Source organism: Peromyscus maniculatus, chromosome 4 (genome assembly GCF_049852395.1).
Source record: "Peromyscus maniculatus bairdii isolate BWxNUB_F1_BW_parent chromosome 4, HU_Pman_BW_mat_3.1, whole genome shotgun sequence".
Classification (NCBI taxonomy): Eukaryota; Metazoa; Chordata; class Mammalia; order Rodentia; family Cricetidae; genus Peromyscus; species Peromyscus maniculatus.
Window position 1 is genome coordinate 22,578,747 of NC_134855.1, and position 24,596 is coordinate 22,603,342.

Sequence of the window (24,596 nt, forward strand, 5' to 3'; positions counted from 1 at the left end):
TTTACATATGTACTCCTAAAGTCTAAAACGTGGATCTTTTTCTTCTTACTATTATTTTAAGACAATGTCTCACTATGTAGACCAGACTGCCCTTTGATTCACAGAGATCAGCCTGCTTCTGCCTTGTGAGTGCTGGCATTAAAGATATGTGCTACCATGTCCAACTAAAAATGTGACTTTCTAAAAATAACATTGCTGACATGTTTTGGATTTGCTTTTTAAATTTGTTAACATGCAAAATACAAACATTTGAGGAGTGTTTGAGATTAAACCAAATGCGTTTGCTCTGATTTCAAGATGATATAGCTAGGTTCTAAGTAACTTCACTGATGCCACAAAAATAAAACCGGAACTTCTTCCATTACTTTATGATTTTTCTTTTAATTGTAGGTCTAACAAGTATATGACTTAATTTTTTTTCTTGTCCATCACTGACTAACAATATTATACATGATGGAAAAGCAGATCTTCAAGTTTCTTTAGCATTATGCCAAATCATTGATATAAGTATTGATCCTTTTATTGTCTGTAATGAAATGTGTTTTTCACATAGAAACTATGCTTCTAATTTTAGAGTACTAAAATTATAAAACCCCAAGTAAAAGTCCCGCGGATTAGGTTTCCCCTGGGAAGCACAAAAGAGAGGCTTTATGTCTTTGTGTATAACCTCTAACGCAGTGAACCCATTTTCTCTGACATGCTTCTCTGATGCTCTGTGATCTTTACTCTTATTTTATTTTTGTTTACAGAAAGCCAGGCACAAAGCAGAAAGTGTGGATTTGTGTGGTGCACAGATAGAATGGGCCAAGGAAAAATCAAGCAGAAAGAGTGTCTTTCAGGTAGGAATGCCACATGTACTCAATTTATTCCTGTTTCTTCTGAACCAGAGCTCTCTTGGGTAATCAGAATAAGACTACCTTCCTGGGATGTTTTCATGTGCATGAACTACTTGTCTGAAGGTTATTATGAAAGTCTGACTCTGACTCCTCTTCCTTGTGGAACTATGGGTTTATTTTGTGTTTTCCCTTGATGACTGGTTACTATCTAAACAAACAACAACAACAAAACAAAAAAAAAACAGATGCTCTGTGTCGATTATTTTACAACAATATCATTGAATTTTGCAATGTATTTGATAGCTGTTTGGGGTGCCAACCTAGAATGCTTTGCTTAAATAGATGTGACATGGCACTTTCAAACATACACAAATTAAGATTCACTAATTATAAGCTATTCTCATTCATTGCCCTTCCTGCCTTTCAGTCATTGAAAACATTTACCAGTGGAAGTAAGGAGCAAGGGAAAGCAGAGCAGTCTGGTGGGGATGGCACGGAAATATGAAAGGGAAGTGGGAGAGAAATCAGAGTGCATTACATACAAGTAAGAAGTTGTCAAGGCACAAATTTAATTAATAAAATTTAAATCAGATCCTTTTATATTGAATATTTTCACTTTGGGAAGAAAAATTGCTATGATTGATTAACAGTCACAATCATATTCCATTGAGTGTAAAATAAACCACAAAATCCTTGAATGACTGGAAATCAGTAACTTTGGTATTTCATATGGGATGTTACCACTTAGTAATCATTATTTGATATGATTTTTAACAATTCTTTAGCAATCATTTCAGATTATAAGTTTTTCCATTTTAGGTGATATACAATGTTTACATTTTCAATTTTGTTTTATTTTAGAATTATTCCATTTAGGAGTGAAGGAAGTGGAATAATATTTATTTATATTAAATATTTTCTGCAGTAATTCTACTTTTAAAGAAAAAAGTCAGTTATTATGTAACAAAAAACATTGATGTACTCAGTATAAGGATCTTACAGTGGTGTAGGTGGGTGGCCTTTCCCACTTCTACTCACATGAGGGGAAATAGTTCACTTCTAGTACGTCCAGTATGGGTTACTTCCTCAAGGAACTTATTCAGATGTATTAAAATAATTCAGGTCTATTCAGATTTAAAAAGGAAAAAAACTACACACATGTCCTAGAAGAAATTATCTTTCTGTTTCTAGTTTTATTCTACTTAAATATAGAGATGTTTTTAACCAAAAATTAAGTGAAAGGATAGATATAATTATCATCTGTCAACTAAAAATAAAATTTTAAAAAAGAAAGAGGAAGGAAGGAAGGAAGGAAGGAGGCAGGCAGGCAGGCAGGCGCATGGAGAGGGTGGTGATCTCAAACCAAATGCAGAGAATTTAGAGAATCAAGGTATACATAATAAAATTAACTTTGTTTGAGAATGAAGGTAAGGATCAGTAAAAATAATCCTCTTCTCTGATCTCTTCCTCTTGGTGTTACTCTGACACTAATAATAAAACGTAAAGGTCACAATTCTAGTCTCTGACCATCTAAGACAGTGATTCTCAACCTGTGAATCACGACCCCTTAGCAAACCTCTATCTCCAAACAATATTTATACTATGGTTCATAACAGTAGCAAACTACAGTTATGAAGTAACAACAAAAATAATTTTATGGTTGGGAAACACTGCTCTAGGACATGATCAGATAAGCTAAATGTTGTAGGCTTACATCTTTGTGTGTCCCCCAATTAATAAAGTTGTAAAATAAAAATATTAAGTTCAATTTTAAGAACATAATGTTTGTACAATGGAACATTTCTTAGATTTTTGAGGTCAGTCTTTCTGCATCTATCTCTACAAAGTTTCAACTAGACCAAAAATGAGGCTGCTGTCAACTCTGATATACAAAAGATGATGTATGTCGTCCTTAGCATTTTGAAATACTGTTAACGTTCATTCTTTTATAATTTCTACTTTATTTTTATATGTACTTCTGAACTCAGGTTCTTCTAATGACATTGTAGTCTATTTTACCTTTTCCAAGTTTAGTGGCTTGAAAATTCTTGTTTTCTATTTTTGTTTGTAATATAACTGAATAATTCATGGGGCTTTGGGCTGTCATTATTGAGACAGATGATTGGTAGGTGGGTACATATGTAGATAATATAATGATAGATAGATAGATAGATAGATAGATAGATACATAAATACATAGATACATAGATACATACATAGATGATATATAGATCATAAGTGAATAAATTCTTGATAGTTTTGTATATAGAAATAAAAGGTTATTTGTTGTTTGAATCTTAGATGGTCTTTTAATAAAAAACATGGAGCCAGATATTGGAGTGAAAGCTGAAAGATCAGATGCAACCAGCCACTAGTTCTTACCTCTATGAAATCCTCAGTCTAAAGAGAGTGAGTTCCAGTTTCCTCATGCCTTACATACCTTTGTCTACCCAGATATCACTTCCTGGGATCAAAGGCATGAGTGCTTCCCAGTATTGGGATTAAAGGTGTGTGCCACCATGCCTGGCTCTGTTTCCAGTGTGACCTTGAACTCACAGAGATCCAGGTGGATCTATGCTTCCCAAGTGATAGGATTAAGGGTGTATGCTGCCACTGCCTGATCTCTATGTCTAATCTAGTGGCTGGCTTTGTCCTCTGATCCTCATGCAAGTTTATTAGGGTACACGATATATCACCACAGTTATTATAAAGCTATTATGAATAACAAAGTTAAAGGAAAATTCTGGTATTGTTTTCTGTTCATTCATTTTGGATAAAGCATCTGTCTTTCCATGAGCTTAGGTAAAATTTACTAATATACATCCATAGAGTAGATCAGAACAGTCAGCTGTTTGAGCAGAATAACATAAATTATTTTTATAGTTCCGTTAACAAAAAAGCATTGGAAAGAATTTGCCAGACAACTAAGTCCAGATGATGTGCATCAATATTTGATTAGATACATTAGTTGGGCTAACTCTCAGCTGATCAGAATAAACATGATTCTATCTCAAAAACATGGTATTAAGGCATGGGTGGGTGTTTGAGTGCATGTAAGGGTCTCCTTACCTACTGAATAATGAAACGTTTCTTCCCGACTAAAAGAGACCCTTCTAACTTTAGCTGAGGTATCACATCAAAAATAGTTTTAGGATTCCAAGTTTGAATTAGGCTTGATATTCAATCTCAGCCTATGAATTATAGATTACAGACAGCAAATGACTATTGAGATTTTTAGTTCCAGAAGAATCAAAGAAGAGCAAAATTAGAAATAATTTAAAATTTGAAATCTGTCTTTAAAAAGTTGATGGATTGGCAATTATATACCACATAATTACCATTCTGTAGAGAAGTCAAACTTGAAATGAATGGGAAAACAAACAAAAATTGTGAGTGCCTGAGATATGCTGGGAGCACACATTTTTTGATACAGAAAAATGGAATATTTTTCATTCACTGTTTGTACTTTTTAGACATCTGACTTGTTCATTTTCTGTATTTAACAAAAATCCAAGTTTTATTTACAGTCAAATTTCCATCAAACTCAGTGTGGATCCAGGCTTCTTCTAATAGTACATGCTAATACCATACTGACAAAATTATAGCTTTAGTATGTAGTAACTCTTGGTAAATCAAAATGATATTCACTTTCTGAGACCAGGAACTGCTGCCTATTTTGGAACCAGAATCTTTGTGCTACTTCTGTCTAGTGGGCATTGTTCAATAACAAGTAACATTTTATAAAGTGCTGTTCTCTTCTATAGTACATTATCTATGGCTTGTATTCACAGGTGTCAAAGAATGTATAAACACATCTTTAAAGAATATAATTAGGTGTACATTTATATTGAATTACTTGATCTTAGAAAATGCAGTGAGCATTTGCACACACACACACACACACACACACACACACACACACACACACACACACACACGAAGCTTTGCACTTATGAAAGAGCCATACAAATTCTAAACTAAATTAGTAAATGTCCATTCCTCTAACTTTTGTTTAATTCTGCAGAAAGAGTGAAATCATGGACCATCACAATTTTGATGTTGCTTGAGAAAGCATTTAGCCAGTGAGTAATTTGGGATGAACTTTGGACAGGTTTTCTTAGTTAACTAAAAACAATGCCAGGTCTTCATCGGCGAGAGACTGGGCAAAAAGATTTATGCACAAATCACATGTTTTAAACATTTCTGCTAAGTGCTGGTTTGCTCTTTGGTGTTTAGCCTGAAATTTAAAGCACCAAGGATTAAAAGGATTACAACATAATCTTAAATAATCCCAAATGTCATTTACAGAGAGATAGTTGTAATAACTAAACAAAACTCCACTAAAGGGTGGCAGGACTGTAGGACAGCATCCAAGGCATTAGGGGAATGACTATCTTCTCTTTTCTCACTTGCTACATTAGGTGCACTGTCTTGCATAAGGAAGTTTAACTGATAACATAGTTGTGAAGTTAGCTACAGAAACACAAAATTTGGGCAAAGCTTTAAAAAATCTTACTGTTTTGAAGTTGAAGGGAAGTTTTCAGTAAGGTTCTTTCCCTTCCTTTGAGTTTGAGGCTTTCTGAATGATGTTTTTGGAAGTCTAGGGTGGGAATTTATGACATGTGTCAAAGGACACATAGTCCCAGGTTCCTAGGGATGCCACTTGTTAAAAAGGAGAAGGAGCTCTGCATGGTGGTGCAAGCCTTTAATCCCAGTCCTTCTGAGGCAGATGCAGGTGATCTCTGTGAGTCTGAGGCCAGCGTGATCTGCATAATGAGTTCAAGGACAGCCGGAGCTACATAGAAACCCTGTCTCAAATAAATAAATAAATAAATAAATAAATAAATAAATAAATAAATAAATAAATATAAAAACAGAAACAAGACTAAGGACAAAAAAGGTAATTAATTCCACTCAATTAAGTTATCACATGATACTCTTTCCTGTCATATAAAACAATTTTAGATGTAAGACTAGAAATTATTTCAGCTATTGTACGTATTGAACCAGGAGACTGGGAATGCTCTTGCTGATCAGATTATAACTGCTGAGGCTAGACCAGAATACATTTAGTATAACAAACAACAAACAAAACAATTAGGAAATTCTGTCTACAACATTAGTCTTGTGTTACAAGATTCCCAAAGAGTAACTGAAATAAAGATCTAAGAGATATAGTTAGTTTCCTTGGTTCTCAGTAGGTGGTAAGATAGCAACTAATTATTTAAGATATCGAATCATCTGTCCTCTGAAGACCTATTTTCCTCAGACCTAGTGTGGCTGAATAGGTCTTGGTGTTTTATAAACCAATTTTATAAAATTTTGCTATTGAATTTGTTGGCTTTTTATAGATTACATGTGTTAAGCTGTAAAATTCTACCAGTTAATAAATAATGAGTGGATCTATGTCAATTGCCTATCTGTAAGGCAGAAAATATGGAGATGACTTAAGGAGATGATTGTTCACTTTACCTCCTTCAGCAGTTCAGAACATAAATACTGTGTTCAAATGTCTAGGATTTGACATTGTCTCTTTAATATAAAAGCACATCTGCGGAGAGGGACCCTGTTCCCTACAAGCAAAGTAAAGTTAAAGTAGGTTTACCATTTAATTACTCATGTTACTTTTCTGACTCTGGGTAAACTCCTCTGGCTATATTGTATATTAAATATATTCATGTAATATCTTGCATGGATATGCATTACAACTAAACATAATTTGATTGCTCGTTCAGATCTGACATGTCTTAGCTTAATGTATTTTAGTACTACTTAAGTTTATTAATGTGGAGATAATTTAATAACATCCTGGAAAATGCTACTTTAAGCCAAAAGGAAAACTACTGGTATTTCACATTTATACATTTCTTGTATCAAGAGGGGTAGTTTAGAATAAATCTGAGCTTTTACCGATTTTTCTCTTCCATTTTGCAATGCATATAGTTAGACTAAATGCAAAGGGGAAATTCTTCACATTTATACATGCATTAATTTGAAGTAAGACTGGTTTTAGTTGGCAGAATTGCTCACAGTGTCTTAAAAGGCATAGAGTAAAAAATAAACCAGAGTAAAAAGAAGCATCAATATCTAACACAGCTTTGGTTTCCTCAATGGCTCGCCCTTCACCATTTCATCTGCCCACTAAAGACTTATCCATCCTGAAGAGGCAGAGTGGAGAGACATTTGCATCTGGGGACCTGCATGTTTTCAGTTGAACTTTACAGAGACTGAGGGCAGGATTCCTTCTCCAATTGCCCCTGTATCACACTGAGAAAGGAGATGATGGGCCCTCCCCTTCCAGCCTTCTGTCTGTGTTAAAAATGAAGAGGTCCTTGGGTATGTTTGAAAGCAACTACAAAGGAGTAATGTTAATACATATACAGACGGTCATTGTTACTTATCTGCTCACTAACCAAGTCGTCTCATAACTTTAAGCTTGAAATTCCAGTTGTGAATTTCAGGAGAATCTCGATGATGGTGATACATATTGTACAATGCAACCAACTTTGGGGTGCTTCAACTTTTACGCACTGCCCTCAGTTGCTAAAGATTTAGTATGCCAAAAGAAAAAAAATATTCATTTACTGTTCACAGGGTATGTGTCTTTCTGTCTTGTTTAGATTTTAGTATCTAGTCCTTTTTGAAAGTGTCATTGCTGCAATGTCTAGTTGGTGTAAACTAGTTAATGGAATATGCAAGTTAGTATGTTAACAGAAGCATATTCCCCTGGAATTTTCTAACAATCCCTGAACTGCAACTTGTAGAGACACCTTCAGTAACAATGTCCCCAAATAAAAGGGAAAGGACATTTTCTACTCCCCTTCATGGCATCAAAGAAACACTTTTCTCTTGTTTAGAAGGAAACAATAAGATTATTTTTATGAATGTTGGCTTCAGTATGTCAGTGAGATTATGCTTCGAAAGACTGAATTGTGGAATTAGGGCTTTGACACACAAACAAACACACACACATACACACACACACACACACACAGAGAGAGAGAGAGAGAGAGAGAGAGAGAGAGAGAGAGAGAGAGAGAGAGAGAGAGAGAGAGAGATACATCTATATGACTGGCTGTGAAAAAGAGATCCTGAACACAAGAGAAAAAGGAATGTATTCAAATTTTGATGAAGCCAAAACACATTTAGCTCTGACTAATAAAGGAAGAGTAGACACAGGGAGACAGGTCCAAGCACACCAATAAGATGAAGACCACGCCCATCCCTTCAGACTAGATCACTGGGAAACATTGGCATTTTTACTGATTTAATTTTAAGGAAAAGAATAAAAAACAGAAATCAGCTATGTTGTTAGAGAAAACAATATCAAATTTATCCTACCCAGCTGATCCTGTGACGCTCTGGAGTATATATCCTAGACTCAGTATATTTTCCTTTGCACATTTCACTCACTATCTAAAGCTGCTGGAGGACCATGGCTAGTGCACTGTGATTTTACCTGTTCATGCTGGAGTCAGAACAGAATGAAACCGGATGGCAGTAGACATTACACTGATCATGTTGATAGATTTCTAGAACCAAATCGGTCCAAGGAACTAAGATGTAAGCTTTCCAAAATAACATAAACTAGATCAAACTTTTGAACTGAAAGGAATGAACTTGTCATGTGCATTCTTCTCAGAAGAATAGATGGATGTATCCTAATGGGGTACAGCCGCTGCATTGCTCCTTTTGAATTCTGAAGTAGCTGGGGTACCGGGTGGAGATAAGAGATTTTTATTTAGACAATCTGGGTTTCAGTCTGATCTCAGGCTGCCAGAAGTAAGCTGCCCTTCACTCCTCGGCCTTGTGCTGGGACTCCCACCTCTCATGAAACTTCTTCATCTCGTCATGCTTTGGTAGAGCAAGTGTGCTGGTCTCCAGGCTGTCTGTGGCTAACTGCAGTTTCCTGGAGGTGTCCAAAGGATGAGGCTTCCAGGTACTGGGTAACAAAACCTAGGTCTTCCGACTATATAAATCAACCCAAGCAAACAAATCCTGGGCCTTAAGAAAGGTTTCATGGGATTGAAATGAAGTTACCAAGTACTAGAATTTTTCTACTTGTGAATTTTCATCTGCTATAAAGTGCAGAAAGCATGACTTTGATTCTAGCATGACAACTTTCCAACCAAGGGATCTCTTTTGCATATCTGTTTCAGAATTCTTATTTTATATTTGTAAAACAAAGTAGCCATGTTTACTTCATGCTGAGTCTGGTTTTCTTTCCTTTTTAATAGCAAACAGATGTATTCAAAGAAAAAGGAATAGTTTGAAGTAAGACTGGTTTCATCCCTGAAGCTGGTATATAATATATGGAGCCAATAAATGGTAACACAGTTTACAACCTGTCCATGAGGAAGACAGAGTAAAATAAAGTCAAGTACCTTAGCAAAGCATAAAATCACCTTCAAATAAATAGCCAGTGCCATTCAGTTTTTAGAAACCCAAGTTGATGAGGCTGTATCTGAAGGCAAGAAACACACACACACACACACACACACATACACACACAAACATACACACAGACACAGACAGACACACTCAATGTTTATATGCCACTAGCCACAAGAAGGAGAAAAATCTGGGCAGTGGTAAGCAGAACTATGAAACCTCAGAGCAATGTTTAAAGCAGGATGAGAAAATAACAAAGCAAGCATCATAAACAAAGGCTTGAAATGAACTCAAGGAAACAAACAGTCAGTTTATGATGCAGACTAATGCCAGCATTCACTCAGTATCGAAGCCTGGGATCTGTGCAGAATCTTTCAATATATGAGTGTACCATGGCACTAAAAATTTAGTGGAAAGTACAGAATTCAAAGCAAGGACATAATTTAGGAATATATATGTATAAGCAAATACAGATATGCATATAATCAATAGTTGAAAAAGAGGCCATGAATTTGCAGGAGAGTGAGAAGGGATATATGGGAGAGTCTGGAGGGGAGGAAAGGGAAGGGAGAACTTTTGTAATGAAATTATAATATCAATTTTTTCATAAGGCAAGGAAATAGAATCTAGGAAGATGGCTCAGTGGAAAAGAGCACTTGCTGTGCAAGAACGAGGACCTGAGTTCAAATCCCCTCAACCCTTGCAAACCACTGTGGGTGGTGGCCCTGTGTGCCTCTGACTGCAGCTTTGCAGGAGGTAGAAAGAAGAGGGTTTCCACCGCTTTCAGATTCAGACTAGCTCTAGCTTCAGTGGGGGATGATGCTTCAAGGGAATAAGGTGGAGAGAGACAGAGCAGAACTCCAACACCCGCCTCTGTCCTCCCTGTAAATAATCATAAGGCACAGGTTTGTTTATTTATTTGTTTGTTTGTTTGTTTATTTGTTTATCTGTTGTCTTCAATTTGACACAAGCTAAGAGTTATCTTGGAAGAAGAGCCTTAATTGAGAAAATCCGTCACAGTCTGATAGCCTGTAGGCAAGTCTGTGAGGGCATTTTCTTGATTAATTATTGAAGCAGGAGGTCCCAGGTCACTGTAGATGGTGCCACTCTTGGGCAGGAGGTTCCGGGTGGTATGAGACAGGCAGTGAACAAGCCATGAAGGAATAAGCCAGTCAGAGTTTTTCGATGGCCTCTGATTTAGTTCCTGTCTCCAGGTTCCTCCTCTGCTTCCACTCATGATGGACTTCAATCTCTTAACCAATTAACCCTTTCCTCCACAATGGCTGTTGGCAATGGTTTCATGGTCTTTATAACAGCAATAGAAACATGACTAAGACATACATATACCATGTAAACACACACACACACACACACACACACACACACACACACACACACACACACACACGCACGCACACATGCACGGATATAAAACACTGTTGGACAGTTAAGGTTTCTTGGTATTTGAAGAGGACAGGGTATTGAAAAAGTGGTGCCCTAAGTGTAACAATGGGGTGAAATGATGACATTGGGGGAGGAAACTGAAGCCAGCAACAGATGGGGCTGCTGTTTGTGTCTGGTGCTGGCATTCTCACAGAGAATGTAAATGCATTTCTTCTTGGTAGAGACTTTCCCCCACCCCCCACCCCCACCCCCCGGGCCAACCTCACCATTTTAGAGAACATTTCATCTCCAGCATGGATGGAGGTTTTCTTTTCTTTTCTTTTCTTTTCTTTTCTTTTCTTTTCTCTTCTTCTTCTTCTTCTTCTTCTTCTTCTTCTTCTTCTTCTTCTTCTTCTTCTTCTTCTTCTTCTTCTTTTTAAAACCTTTTTAGAGCTTTATTGGGAGGGGGGAGAGAAAGAGAGAGGGAGAGAGAGGACAGACGGAAGGAAGGAGCAGAAAGGCCACATGGAGGTTTTCTAATTCATTGTAGGGTGTATGTTCAACCTTAGCTGTTTACAGTGACAGCGTTAACACACTGCAGAAGTGACTCCAAGGAGCGTGAGCTGCTGACACTGACCTTCCTTTAGTACCTTAGACAGACCTTGGTAGTTCTCTTGTGTTTTATCTGCTACTTAAACAATGCTTAATTTTTAAGAGTCCCATGCCCATGATCAAGTCAAAGACAGACTTCTAATGCCTGATTCTGCGATGGATTTGAACTCAAATCATGACAGAGATTATGAATGCAATCTTTGTATGTACAGGGTGTGGTGATAAATGTGATGGGAAATATGTGGGACATTCTTCTTTGATAGATACACTGGGACATACACCATCACAGATGTTACTGTCCACCTGAAAGGAAGGCACAAGCCCCTGGCTGTCTTCAGCAGAGTATCAAATGAAATTCAGCAGCATTTCATGTTTAATCAGCATAATAAATATGTGGAAGACCAAGTACTAGAAAGCAAATGTGTCCCACAAAGTACAAGTAATGCATAAAAAAAGTGGCTGGCTTCATTGCAGACAAATTTGTCCTTTTACTAAAGTAAGGATTGTTCTATTATTAACACGGGAAATCTTAGATGGGCAGCGCAGACTGCTGCATTATTCATAAAAGCGTTGCTGCCATCTGGTGGCCGACTGGCAGTTCAGCACAGACTGCTAATTCCATTTGACTGGGTCTCGTGTGAGGGATGCCTGACAAGGTTCTGGGTGGTGAAGCAAGAAAGTGGGAACAAATAGGCTTAGATGTCATTCACTTGACTACTGTCCTTGCTCCCCACACTGTGGTAGAATGAAAGACTCAAGGAGGTAGTGAGATACTTACATATTTTTGGCCTTAATGTGAATTTATATTTTACAAGGCTTATCTAAGGATGTTCCTCTTGGCTGTTGTTGACTGACAAATTTTATTGACATTCAGTTCTGTTGGCAAATAAATATGTACTCAAATATTAGGAAGATGTATTGAATCTAAAGATATGTTATTTTGTGTAAATAAGAATATATGTGAGATGCTGTAATCCCTCATTTGGATCTAAGCATGAATTTTCTTAAGTTATCATTCACTGAGTCTGCTTTTGGAATTAATACAATTTATAATATCAAAAAAGAAAAATGAACAGCAATTCATAAAGCTTGAGATTCTATCTCAGTCCCTGAAGGGTTGTATAAAGAAATCTGATCAATTGTACACAACTCAGAAACCTATAGAGTAACAATATATCTTGTAAGATTTAGAAATTTAATGACAAATAGTCAGGTCACATTGCACTTTAAGCAGCTGAGGCCTCATGATTCATTCTCACTCAGATGAGGACATCTTTGTGTCCTGGACATTCTAAAACTTTCTAAAATCATAGAATGGCTCATTGTATGTGGTAAAATCTGATCCCGAGAATGGATATTTATGTAGATCAGATGTCTTTGAAGTACATAAGATATAATGAGTTAAAATTGCCCCAGGAGGGAGGTTGGAGTTCCTTGAATTCTCAAAGATGGTATTTAATAGTTAATGTTCACATTCCAGTGTATGTTTCCCTGCCATTAAACTGCCTTACGACTTAGTAAAAATCACCAACAAAGAGGCATTGCACTATGCTGGAAGAATTATAATATTGAATGAATGTTATTCTTTACCATAGAAATTGCAAGTGACTATTTTTAAAAAAAGACATTTGGATTTTATTTTAAAATTCTTGGGAAGGCTTTGGATCTATGTATATACATTTGCTATTACCTCTGTTACTAGCTACTTTTGATACTGAAAATATTTCCTTCAATACATTTAATTTGGCGCATCAAAAATTCGTGTCCCATCTTCCCAGGAAGAAGGCTAAATTTCCTTATGTCCTCCATTCTCTCTTCTCCCCATATTCTCCTCAGGAAGATGATGGAAACAACAATACAACAAGGCTCTGTCAGGAAACTAAACACCATGTCACTTATCTCTCTGTCTCTTTTATCTGTACGTGTACATTTTAAAATAGATCTGTTTCCCAGGAGGCTTGAGTACAGTTGCATGGTCAGGGTACCCAGGTATTAGTCGTAAGTTGCTCATGATTATCTCAGTAACATTTGCTTTTCGGCACCTTCTACAGCTTTTTAACAGTGCATTCCTATTTAGTCAAGAGGATTATTCATATACTATAATAAATGATGTTACCTTAAGCATTTTAATATACAATTGCTCGATGTTACTGCATAGTGCGGTATTTCGTGGTGTGTTGGTTTCTGCCAAGTGGTAATAAGACAGCCTTATCTAAGTGAAAAGGGCTTGTTTTCTTTATTAAGAACGTTTTTTAAAATCCCTTCAAGCCTATGGTTTTGTCATAGGAGGCTCTGGCTTAACTTGGGTTCTCTGTCTCTGTCACAAAGTCCAAGAAACTAGAAGTTGGTCTGCTCTTAGCTTATTGGAGGGCAGATCTCAGAAAGTAGATTTTAAGAATCAGCAAGAGCCAAACAGCAGGGAAAAAACAGCACATACAAAGGACGTATAAAGCTGGCCACAGAACTTTCCATCCAAAGTTCCATAAAATGATTAAACAAAATATTTTTTTTAGCTTCTGGATGCCCCCTATGGAATGGGGCATCCAGAAGCTAAAGAAGTCTTTCCAACTTTCTGGTCATACACGGTGACTGTGGGGACAAGAAGGCTCTTCTGGGGGTTCTCTTATAGAAGCTGTAAATATCCATAGCAGAAAGCAAAATATATATGATGCAGCTTGAGGCAAGATGTACGCTGTCTGAAGAAGGTTGAAACCAAGAGGCAGCTATGTGCACCAGCAAGTGCAGACACAGATGTGGAGAGATGTGAGGAAGGAGAGCAGCAATGTATGATGCAGTATGTCCTAGTAACATCCAAATGTCCATATATCTCACACTAAATAATACCCAGAGCCTTAGAGATGTGGCTGATCTCACGACTATAGAAGAGCTAATAAAAAGTTTCAGGGAAAATTTTTTACAATTTTCCTGTAACTGTGTATGAAGCTGTGTCTGATATTCATTCTACATTTCATTCCCAGGGGTTCTGGATTTTTCTTACCCATTGTTATGGTCTGTTTTCCTGATGTGATATTGTCATGTTCAAGGGCTGTGGGACCTGGTGTTCTTGACATTTCCAAGCTCCGTTTGATGTAGTTAATAACCCACTGCACTCACCAGGTATGGAGACAACAAGAAGCAACTCCCTCAGTTACTTACATGCCAAAACCATTCTTGGTGTCAGTATACAGAACCAGCGGTACCCTATTGTTAGAAGGGCCAGGTTTCCTCATAAACATATCAGCTATTTTATTGGATTATTAGTCTATATCTTTAGGATGCACAGCTACCAGCCATTGGACATAGTTTTAATTACCACATTACTGACACTTTTAGAAGCAAACCTCACCCTATCCTGATAACAATGGTTTCCAATGCAGCAAAGACCAGACTTGAAAACTTAGAAGCATAAATATTACAGGTGTGTTCTATGGTGGCTATTCTCTTTTCTACTGTGGTTCTTAGACAGCTCTGGTCTAACTTTGGGGAATGTCGTGTCATATGTTACCATGAATCCTGTGATATGGACCAGTTTGGTGAGTGTATGCACTTGGACTGTAGTATGGCAGACTTTTTTCCTCTAAGGTACCACTTTATTTCAGATTTATTTTAAGATACCATACCATTGCAAGGTCAATTGTTCCCAAGTGGTGTGGCACTTAGAAGAACAGTTTGCCCCGGAGCTAGGTGTCCAGGCTTCTATTTCCTTTACTTCTTTGCATTGAGGCATTGAGGCAGTGCTTGGAATAACTAGTGTTACTGGTTCTGTGTACTTAAAGATCAGAGACAGTGGCACCAATCAGAAAATACAAACCCATATTTAGAGTTGATCTCAAGTCCAGGGAGGCTAAATCAAGATCTCAAGAGCAGAAGGGGTCCAATTTGCTAGGCAGCACCTGACTGATGTTTCAAGTTATGAATGTTTGTCTCTCTAGATGAAAAGCTCTTCAGTAAACAAAGCTATATTGACTCTGTTGGCAGGAAGTAATGGTGTTAGGTCAATGTAGAGTCACTATGTCTGACAACATGACTATAATCCTGGATTCATTTTTACAAGATCTAAATGGCTAAGGAGAGGAGATGGAGACCATCAAAGGTCTAAGTCACCTGGTTCAATGGTATGATCTCTAGGAAATGCTGAGGTTTTTGTTGCTTCAGAAAACAAAGTCTTCCTCCATCATCTCATAAGCTTTAAAAATATGTATGTGTATGTGTATGTGTATGTGAGTGTGTAGGTGTGTGTGTGTGTGTGTGTGTGTGTGTGTGTGTGTGTGCATGAAACTTTTAGCATAACCTACCACAAAACTTACAGTGATATTATATTCCAGTTTTTCTTTGAACTTTTTCAATCTTATGTCCTGAGAGTCAAAGTTCAAATATCATAGCCTGGACATGCTAAAGACATTGGTTGATTGTGGAATAGCCACTCTGCTATATCAGTGGCTTCCAGAAATGCTGTTATTGCTCAATATACAATGTACATATAGCATTAGAGGCTAGTTATAGTCATGTAACTGGATGAGAATATCTGAGTAAAAACTGAGATTTGTGACTTTAATCAAACAAGTAATTGTTGTAAGCCCCTGAACCTTGGGCTCATTCATAACAGAATAAATAGCTAGGTGATCCAAATTATGCATCTACAAACATAATCCAAAGGTTTATTTTTTATGAGAAGTAATAACAGTTATAAAAATATGATTTAACCTTTTAAAGAGGTCATAGGACCTCAATTCATTGTGCCAGCTTTAATAATTAATAGCCAAGTTCCATGCTACAAGGCTGTAGAGAAAAGGCAGGTAGTAGACTTCATCTGGCCATGTAGCTTTCCTATTACTCAGTATGTTTATAGAAATAACTGCCTAACAAAGTTAACTTCCAGGAAGGATGCCAGGTTACAAGGAATCATACCCAAGTCTCAGAATCACATTGGGCTTTCACCCAAAATGTTTGCAACATTAGGTGGAAGCAACATAATCAGGCTTGGAAAGTTCTAAGGGAAAAAACGACAGAGAATGCTCAGGGAACACTGTGTTCAGAGGCTTCAAGATAGTATCTTTCTTGGCCTCTCAAAAAATAAGAGAAAACTGTATATCTTGCTATTTTTAAAAACAACGTGGACCAACAGAATCCAGGGTTGTCACAGATCATTGTTAAGCCAACAACTTTAGAGGTTCTAACCCACAAGCTGGGCTGTAAGACTAAGAGAAGATAGAAATACAGTTGGAAAAAATCTAAACATAGCCCAAAAGTTTTGGCATTTCAGGACTTTCCAGGGGAAAGAAAAGAAATTTGATTTCTGTGCAGTTGATGGGAAAGCTTGCAAATGGCCTGAGAAAATTAAATTTCTCATATTTTCATTTCAAATGGTATTTTCCTGTTTGTTTTTCAAAAGTTGAAAATGACCTTACATGTTAAAAGTCATTAGTTAAGAATAGTTATGAAGACAATGTTACTTTTGGGATTTAATATTGTAACAATTCTTGATTTTGAGAATGTATATCTGGAAATTGCCATTTTTATTATTTTTAAAGGTTTTCAGAGATTTTTTTCCAGGCTGGATACTTGTGTAAAGTGAACATGCAATTCATAAACAGGACTATCTTAATGTATTGTTAACATTTTCTTTCCCCAAAAATATGTGAACGTGGAGGTTTAATTTATTTGTTCCCCTTTAGAGTTCTTTTTATTTCCACTTAAACCAAAAATATTCATGTTTAAATTTTAGGCTTGTTAACTCTAGGATTTAATTTTTCCCATTTTTTCAGCTAACTTAAACTCCAAAATTACATTGAGTTTATATTTTTGAATTTATAACAGGTTAGATTCAATAGAAAGAACTGATGAGAAAGAAAAGGAATGAAACAATTGAGTTAATCAAACTCTAGCTCAGTGGTTCTCTACCTTCCTAATGCTATACTTTTTAACACAATTCCTCATATTGTGGTAACCCACGACCATATAATTATTTCCATTGCTATCTCATAACTATAATTTTGCTACTGTTGTGAATCATAATGTAAATATCTGATATGCGGCCCTGTGAAAACACCATTCAACCTCGAAAGGGGTCATGGGCCATCGGTTGAGAGCCACTGCTCTAGGTGTCTAGTAACACCTTCACAGCTATTTCAAGTTCAGTGTGTTTAGCTGGCAGTCTTCCACAGCACTGGGTACAGCTCCAGATTTTGGAGAGTAAGTTTTCAAAATACCCAGTTTCTGGTTAAGAAGTACAATAATATTCAATTATTCTCCATTGTATTTCTTATTCTTTTAAATACATTTCTCACCTCATATAAAACATTTTTTGGGGTAAGAGATACTACCTCATCTACTACAGTGGGATAACATCATGTTTTCCAGTGTAACATAAATTGAACTATAAAGAAAATCTCAGTTATTGGAGAAAGCTGCTAGAGTACATTTCAAATGCATCTTCTGAGAAAGTGGTTGGCATTTGCTTTGCGTAGAATAGTGCTGAATCGCATGAATCCTAGCTTTTCTGGAACCCAACTAGGACAGATGAAGGTGGAGTTGAAAAAGACGTATCTCTTTAACTAAAGGCATGCTTTTTAAACAATGGAAAACCATGTTTGTCGATGTGTTTTATATTTTATTCATTTTTTGCATATGAATTTCTTAAATTTGACTATTGTAAGTGAAATATTTCTGAGAGAATAAGTTATTTTCTATTTTAATAAGTCCAATCCTAGATGCCAAGAGATGCTGTAGAGGCAACTTCTGGAGTCACTATGAATTGGGGTTCCATCGTATTACAGCTCTTTGACATGCAGAAGGTACCCAGGGGGTGCTCGTGTTTCTGAACAGTGAAAGCAAGGCAATAAATTAATGAAGAAAATATTAACTGAGAAATACAACAGACCAAGTTCATTAAGATTTTCCTTTGCCGCATTTCAATGTCTGGCCCTGGAATTAACCAAAATAGACTTTAGTGTACTCTAGAGTGTATGGGGTGTCTTCTGGTGTTTAACTATACCATCTTCACTCTGGGCCCAGGCTGATGAAAAAGACTGTTTAGCACAGCTGTGCAAAAACCAAACGGGTCTTTAAAGCCTCCACCCAGAAAGGACATGTGTCATATCTGTCTCTATTTCACAGTACTAAATAAGCCAACAACTTCTAAAGTGGCGATGCCCTAACTCCTGCCCCAGCTGCCCACCAAATAGACAGAGCCACTGCAGGAAGATCCCCTGCTTTGTACTGAGAATAGCCAAAGAGCCTACAACAGTCTTTGCCCAAGTAGACGTTCAAATCATCTGCATTATCTGAATTAAAAGACCTTTTGCTAGATGTCGCTATTGTTAAGATGGAGTGAATTGCACCACACCTTTACAAAAGTAAAAGTGCATTTCCACAATTTTTTGTTTACTTGTCTTTGGTGATGATGCAATGACTCATTTAAAGGAACCACTCATCTTCTTTGCTAAGTGCTGTTGCAAGTGGAACTAGAGTTCAAGTTATTCAACATCGTATGTCAACCTGCATACCAATTCATATCCATTTTAAAATTAGTTCAGAAGTGTTTAGGAAGTGAAAATTTTGCATTAATAATTAAAGTCCAAGACAGATGCATAAATGATCATTAAAGGTCAGAGAATTCAGGGTGAAATAAGTACTTTCAGAAAGAATTACAAATGAAGAAAGATTCTTAAAGTATTTTCATTTAGTGTTTGAATGATATTACTGGTTCATTCATTTTTCTAATGATAACTGAGTATATGTCATACATCCTCTAATATATTTATGTTTGATTTGCAAACATTTACAAACTGTATTTAAAATAGAAAGTATGTAAATATGATGACTTATTTGGTTGGACTCACAAGAAACATTTAGCAGAATGAATCAATTGCAAGGGGCTTTGTTGGAATAATTATCTTCTAGAGTTCAAACATAAGAAATGATTATTTTTCTATCATGTTTTATGAAATATATCTATACATTTATATGAATATATATTTATTAAATAATACTAGATGGGCTTTAAAAAAAGGAAAGACAGTTTTCAATGTAAATTGTTCCATAGCAAAAACAACAAATTTTGACAGTGAGTAAAGCTATCTAAATTTCCAAAATGTGGCATATGCCTCATTTTTGGTGTTAAAGATTTGTACAAGAAAAACAACTTTAATTTCAGTGAAAGAATTGACTAATGTCAGTGAAAACGACTGTGTACCAACTCGATGTATGCAGCTATCATGACAAAGTTTAGTGTTGGTTAGTTTGCTCTTTCATTTTGTCATTTGAAAACTTGATTTTTCTTATGTAGAGCATACTGGTTCAAAGCAAGCAAACAAAGAAGCCTTCAAACAATCCCAGTAAATCAAGGTGCAATTAGCTACCACTCGGGAAATATTTAACACATGCTATTGGCACTTAGAAATCTACACCTTTAGAAGGAAGGCAGAGAAATTTAGTGAAGTAGCTGAACTGATGGAAATTATCAACAATCTAAACAAATGAGACCTAAGTCAGAAAGGAATAGCCAACACTTGTATAATGTAGTTACATCTTGGAACAAAAAAGTTAAAGAATATTTTGTACCTCATATAAAAAACAAAACAAAACAACAACAAAAAACTTCTTTTCCATCAAACAAGCTTAATGGAAGTCAATTAAAAACCTGATGTGTGTGTGTGTGTGTGTGTGTGTGTGTGTGTGTGTATTAGAACATCTTCTGTTCTTAGTATATCACAGGCCTTGCTTAGATCATATGCTTGTAGATTTAAGTAGGAGGAAATGCTATGGTTTACATGCTCAACCCTCATGCCCAAACCTTAAGATGCTCAACCCTCATGCCCAAACCTTAAGATGTGTCTCTCTATTCTATCCAGATACTCTGATTCATTTAGAATTTGAAAATTTGCTAAAGTAGCACTTCTAAACTTTTCCATTCATAAACCCCAAAAGGGAGAATGAAAATCTCTAACGGCTGAAGAAGACTCAGAGATAAAGCTTTAGAGTTTGCTTAGCACATCAGGTTGAATTTTTCCATTAAACTACTTTTTTTTTTGTTTAGGAAATTTTGAATTAGTGTACATGTTGATGGGCTTCCTAGTAACATTACATATATATGTATTTATGTTTCTGTATCATTATGCTTTGCTTCTAATTTGCTCACACTCTCCTTTCTGGTCTCCCTATCTCACCAGTATCCCACCTTCCCTTCATGGCAAATGTATGTTTAGATAAATTAAAGTTTTAATACATAGGTAAGAGAGCAATAAATGCATATCCCCTGTCTCTTCCATTACCCTCTCTTCTTCCTGCATTTTAGATTCCTTGACTCCCTGCAATACCTCTCTTTGCTTCCATATCACATATTGTGGATACACTCATAAATACTGAGCCCCATAGTCTCAGGTGGAGAAAGCATCAATGTTGGCTGAAGCTGGTCCATCTTCAACTCTGTCCATTTTCCTCCAGACAGCAGGATTTCATCCTTCTTTATGGATGAAATTCCTCTGTGTATATGGACTACATTTTCCTTATTCATCTGCCTGTTGATGACAACATTGTCCATGCTTTATTAAAGCCGAAACTTTTGTCACACTTAAAAGAAGAGAATTCTAGCCACGACATGGTATTTGCAATAAATTTGCACCCAAACTCTTACTGTTCATCATCATTGTGATTTGGTCCTAGATGATGGAACTGCTTCCCCCATACAATGCTAACTATCTTGAACACAGAAGGCTTTCACTTCTGTTGCTGTTTTTGAAAGAAGCTCAGGGTGACATAGCATTTGACCTTTTGACACATCAGTGATATTTAATCATTTCTAGTTCATTTTGGTGTGCCAGGAAATGATAATCACTCGGTATCATTTGGTGGTGAATGGATTGCTTCTCTGTGGTTTTATGATGCCTATTTTAATTACATCTCCTTTTTCAATAAATGTATATCAGAGATGCTGATTTCTTTGATATAACACCCATATTATTTTAATTATTCTGTTATCATTTAATGTAATTATATTTCATTGGAAAGTCAAATCTCCTACTTAACTTTTCCTTTTTATATTTACATTAATATTATTTGGTATATTTAGGACATTAGTAGGGTTTAAAGCAATCTTTGATCCTTGTATGTAATCTATTTTAGAGCGTTATTTTGAAAATGTTTTAAAATGATATTTTAGTTTTCTATTAATATGCTAATTACATTCAAATATTTTGAATGTATATTCAGTGAAATTCAAAACATTTATTTCATTAATGTGGACATCATTGATAATCACTTAAAGTTTTAATTTTCATCCTCAGGAAATCTAATGCTTTATAAAAGTGTTCCCCTTTCTGTTTGGTTTTCAAGCTTCTCTATTTTTTATTATCATATACATATTTAACTAGTTATATATAATGGGTTTCATTATTACACTTTTGTACATATGTTTAATGAGTTTGGTCCTCAGTTCCCTAATCTCTTTTCTCTTTGCAACTATTTTCCCTTTTCTTCCCCCCCCCTTCTTCCCTCCCTTCTTCCCTCTCTTCCTTCTCCCTTTTCCTCCATCTCTGTTTCTCTCTTGGTTATACACTGAATTTCACCTGGGTTACTTAAACAAGCATGGATAGGGATTATTTTCAGGAATATGGACATCTTGTCAGTGACTATACAACTGAGGAAAATATCTCTGTCTCATTGAGAGCTACTAACTGCCTACAGATCCTTGGACAGTGGAGTGGAAGCTGGGTGGTAGGATGTTGAAGGGCCCAGTCTCAAGGAAGCTGTGCTGATAATCAGAGCAGCTGAAAGTTCAAGAGAGAATGGCCATGGTGTGCCTGGCTGAAGCTGTTCTATGGCACCCTACCCATTCCACCATTGTTGTAGTATCCCACTGTGCTATTCCTGGAGCCTGCATGTCCTCCTTTTGATGTCTGAAGTTCTCTTTCTCTCTTTCTTCTGTTCTGGGAATTTCTGTCTTTCTTCTCTGTTGTTAACATAATTTTCTGCAGCGTTAGTTCTGCCCTTTCTGGCCCTCATAAAGATCTGAGATCTAGTAATAGCTTCAGGTTTGATTTCTTTACCCTTTCAACTATTCTTTCATTTCATTAGTTTTCAACCTTCAGAAATCAATGTTCCCACTTTTGACCATGTAAACTCCAATCTGTGTTTTACTGAGAAGCTAACATAAGTAAATTCCTAAATATCCCATTTCGTCCAATAAATTTATCTTCCTTTCCTCAAGATATTCTTAAGGAACTTTTCTTTATGAATTATAAACCTTTTATATAGTATCTAGGTATTTATATAATACTCTTACAGATTTAACACGTTTGCTTTCTCTTAAAATGTTCACTTACATATTAAAGGTGAAGGAAGAATCAGCATGTTAATATCTTTTTGTAGTCTACACTCCACTCAAAAAGAGATAGATTTAGCTCACAGACTAACATTTGAAGAATTTTAAGCAGTCTCCAGTTCCTTTTTTACTTTAATGTGGGCATGAATTAAATCTGCAATTCTCCTGAAAAACGAACTACTTGCTGTCTTCTTTTTAATCTCCAGTCATTTTTGTTTTTATTTTTACACGTCAAGCAAAAAAAAAAAAAAAAAAAAAAAAAAAAAAAGCTTTTTCTCACAAGGGACCTGTTACATCCATAGCAATGGATGAAGGAGATGGTAGCTGGGGTACTTTTGTTCTACCCATACAGGAACCTTGGTAGGCCAGGAGAAGCTCTTCTATGGCTGACATTTAGCAGCTTTCAGAATCCTCAGCTGCTGACAGTAGTGAGCTGGGGCAGGAGGCAGTTGTAAGCTGCTGCATACAGTGACTTCCAGCAGCTCTCAGGCAAGTCTCCAGGCCTGGAGCCCTCAGCCTTATACTGACCAATGTAGAGCTTTCTGGCCTAGGGTGCTGGAACTCTGTGATCCACTTCAGCATGTACTGGGCTACAGCTCCTTTGCCTGGAAGCTCTCTGGAACTCTTTGAGCAAGCTTTTGCGGTTGACATTGTTATTGCAGCCCCTCCAAGGCAGTGTGACTACTGCTACTTTTGCCACTACTTCTACCACTGCTCTTGCCTTTGTTGATGTTTCTTCTGCCACTGTCACTGCCGTCCCCTCTGTTCTTCATGGTACAAGATCAGCCTACTCTATCAATGATGAAGACAAAAGATAGGCAAGAAAATACAACTTGAGGAAAACCTTTTGGGGGACTTGTGTTTCAACACTAGCATTGGGGGGCAGTACAGAAGGATGTCTCCTTGCCCGCCTCAGCCAATGTATGTAGCGAAGAATGGAGGTTTGTACCAATCACAGCCCACTTTCATATGCATGAAGTGATCTGTTCATTCCCATGCTGGCGATTTCTAGCTTATACTGGTCACCACAGTCTATTTGCTGAGCAAGACTGTCCTGGCTCTTCCAAGCTGTCTTGGGGTAGTTCCAAGGACATCTAAATAGGAATGAGACTCAGAAAAGCAAGGACTGCTGCAGTTTTGCCTTTAGGAGCAAGGCTTTGGCAGCACATCATCTGTGACTGGTCAAATGGCTGTGTTGAGGGGAGAGCAGTCTGGCTTGACTCATATTCCTTAGGTCAAGGAAGCTTGGGGACCAGGGAATGGTCTAAGAAAGGTCAATTGAGGAACCAAACTGCCCCATCTCCAACAATTTAGCTTATTTAAAAAGCAAAAAGTAAAGTCAAACATAAACATTGAAAAGCAATGGTGCTTACAGTAAATGCTGGTCATCATAGTAATTGAGTCATATTTAACATTGATTTGAGTTGGTTTAACTCCAGAGGTGGGCCCTCTCATCAACCGCACCACCCTCAAGGCTCTTGTGATTGGGAATGAGACAGTTGCAGGCCCTCTTAACATTCTTGACTTCTTTTGTTGTCTTGGGCCAGGAACGGGGTGCTACTTGCCTAGGCCCAGATGACCTGTGTCATGTCTAGGCATAGTTATTATCAGTATTCAAAAGAATTGCCCATCTATATCCTCCATGCTTGCCATGTGCTGCCATGGCTTGATTTCTTCCATGTTTTCATGAATGTTTCAGAAGAAAAGTATTAAATATGTATTTTGTCAGCAACTCAGTTTTGAATCTTACTTTTAATAGCCTGTGTTTTTCTAAATTTATATTTTGCCATATAAAGTGGATTTTTTGTGCTTTTTTGCATTGTGATTTTATATTTGACAATGCAAAGATAACAATATCCATGTAAATGCTGTATATTCTATATTGAAGCACTTTAAGATTTTGACGGTGTGTCATTCTGTTATTCTGGTGTGACTTCTCAATAGATTGTTCTAAGTTAAAGATTAAAATAAACAAATTATTCACATCATTCTATTTCATAATCACATGCTTTACTACAGTGCTGAGGATGGTGCCCAGGCCCTGGGCATGTTGG

At 36.7% G+C, this 24,596-nt stretch overlaps 1 protein-coding gene across 2 annotated transcripts in view; it reads left to right on the forward strand.

The window, feature by feature from the left end:
- Positions 1–24,596, forward strand: part of Arhgap15 (Rho GTPase activating protein 15) — a 599,688-nt gene that overhangs the window by 128,669 nt on the left and 446,423 nt on the right. For both annotated transcript variants that reach the window (XM_006974294.3, XM_076569381.1), the window contains one exon: positions 750–839. In XM_006974294.3, coding sequence (XP_006974356.1) covers positions 750–839 — 90 coding nt within the window. The remainder of the gene's footprint in view (positions 1–749; positions 840–24,596) is intronic.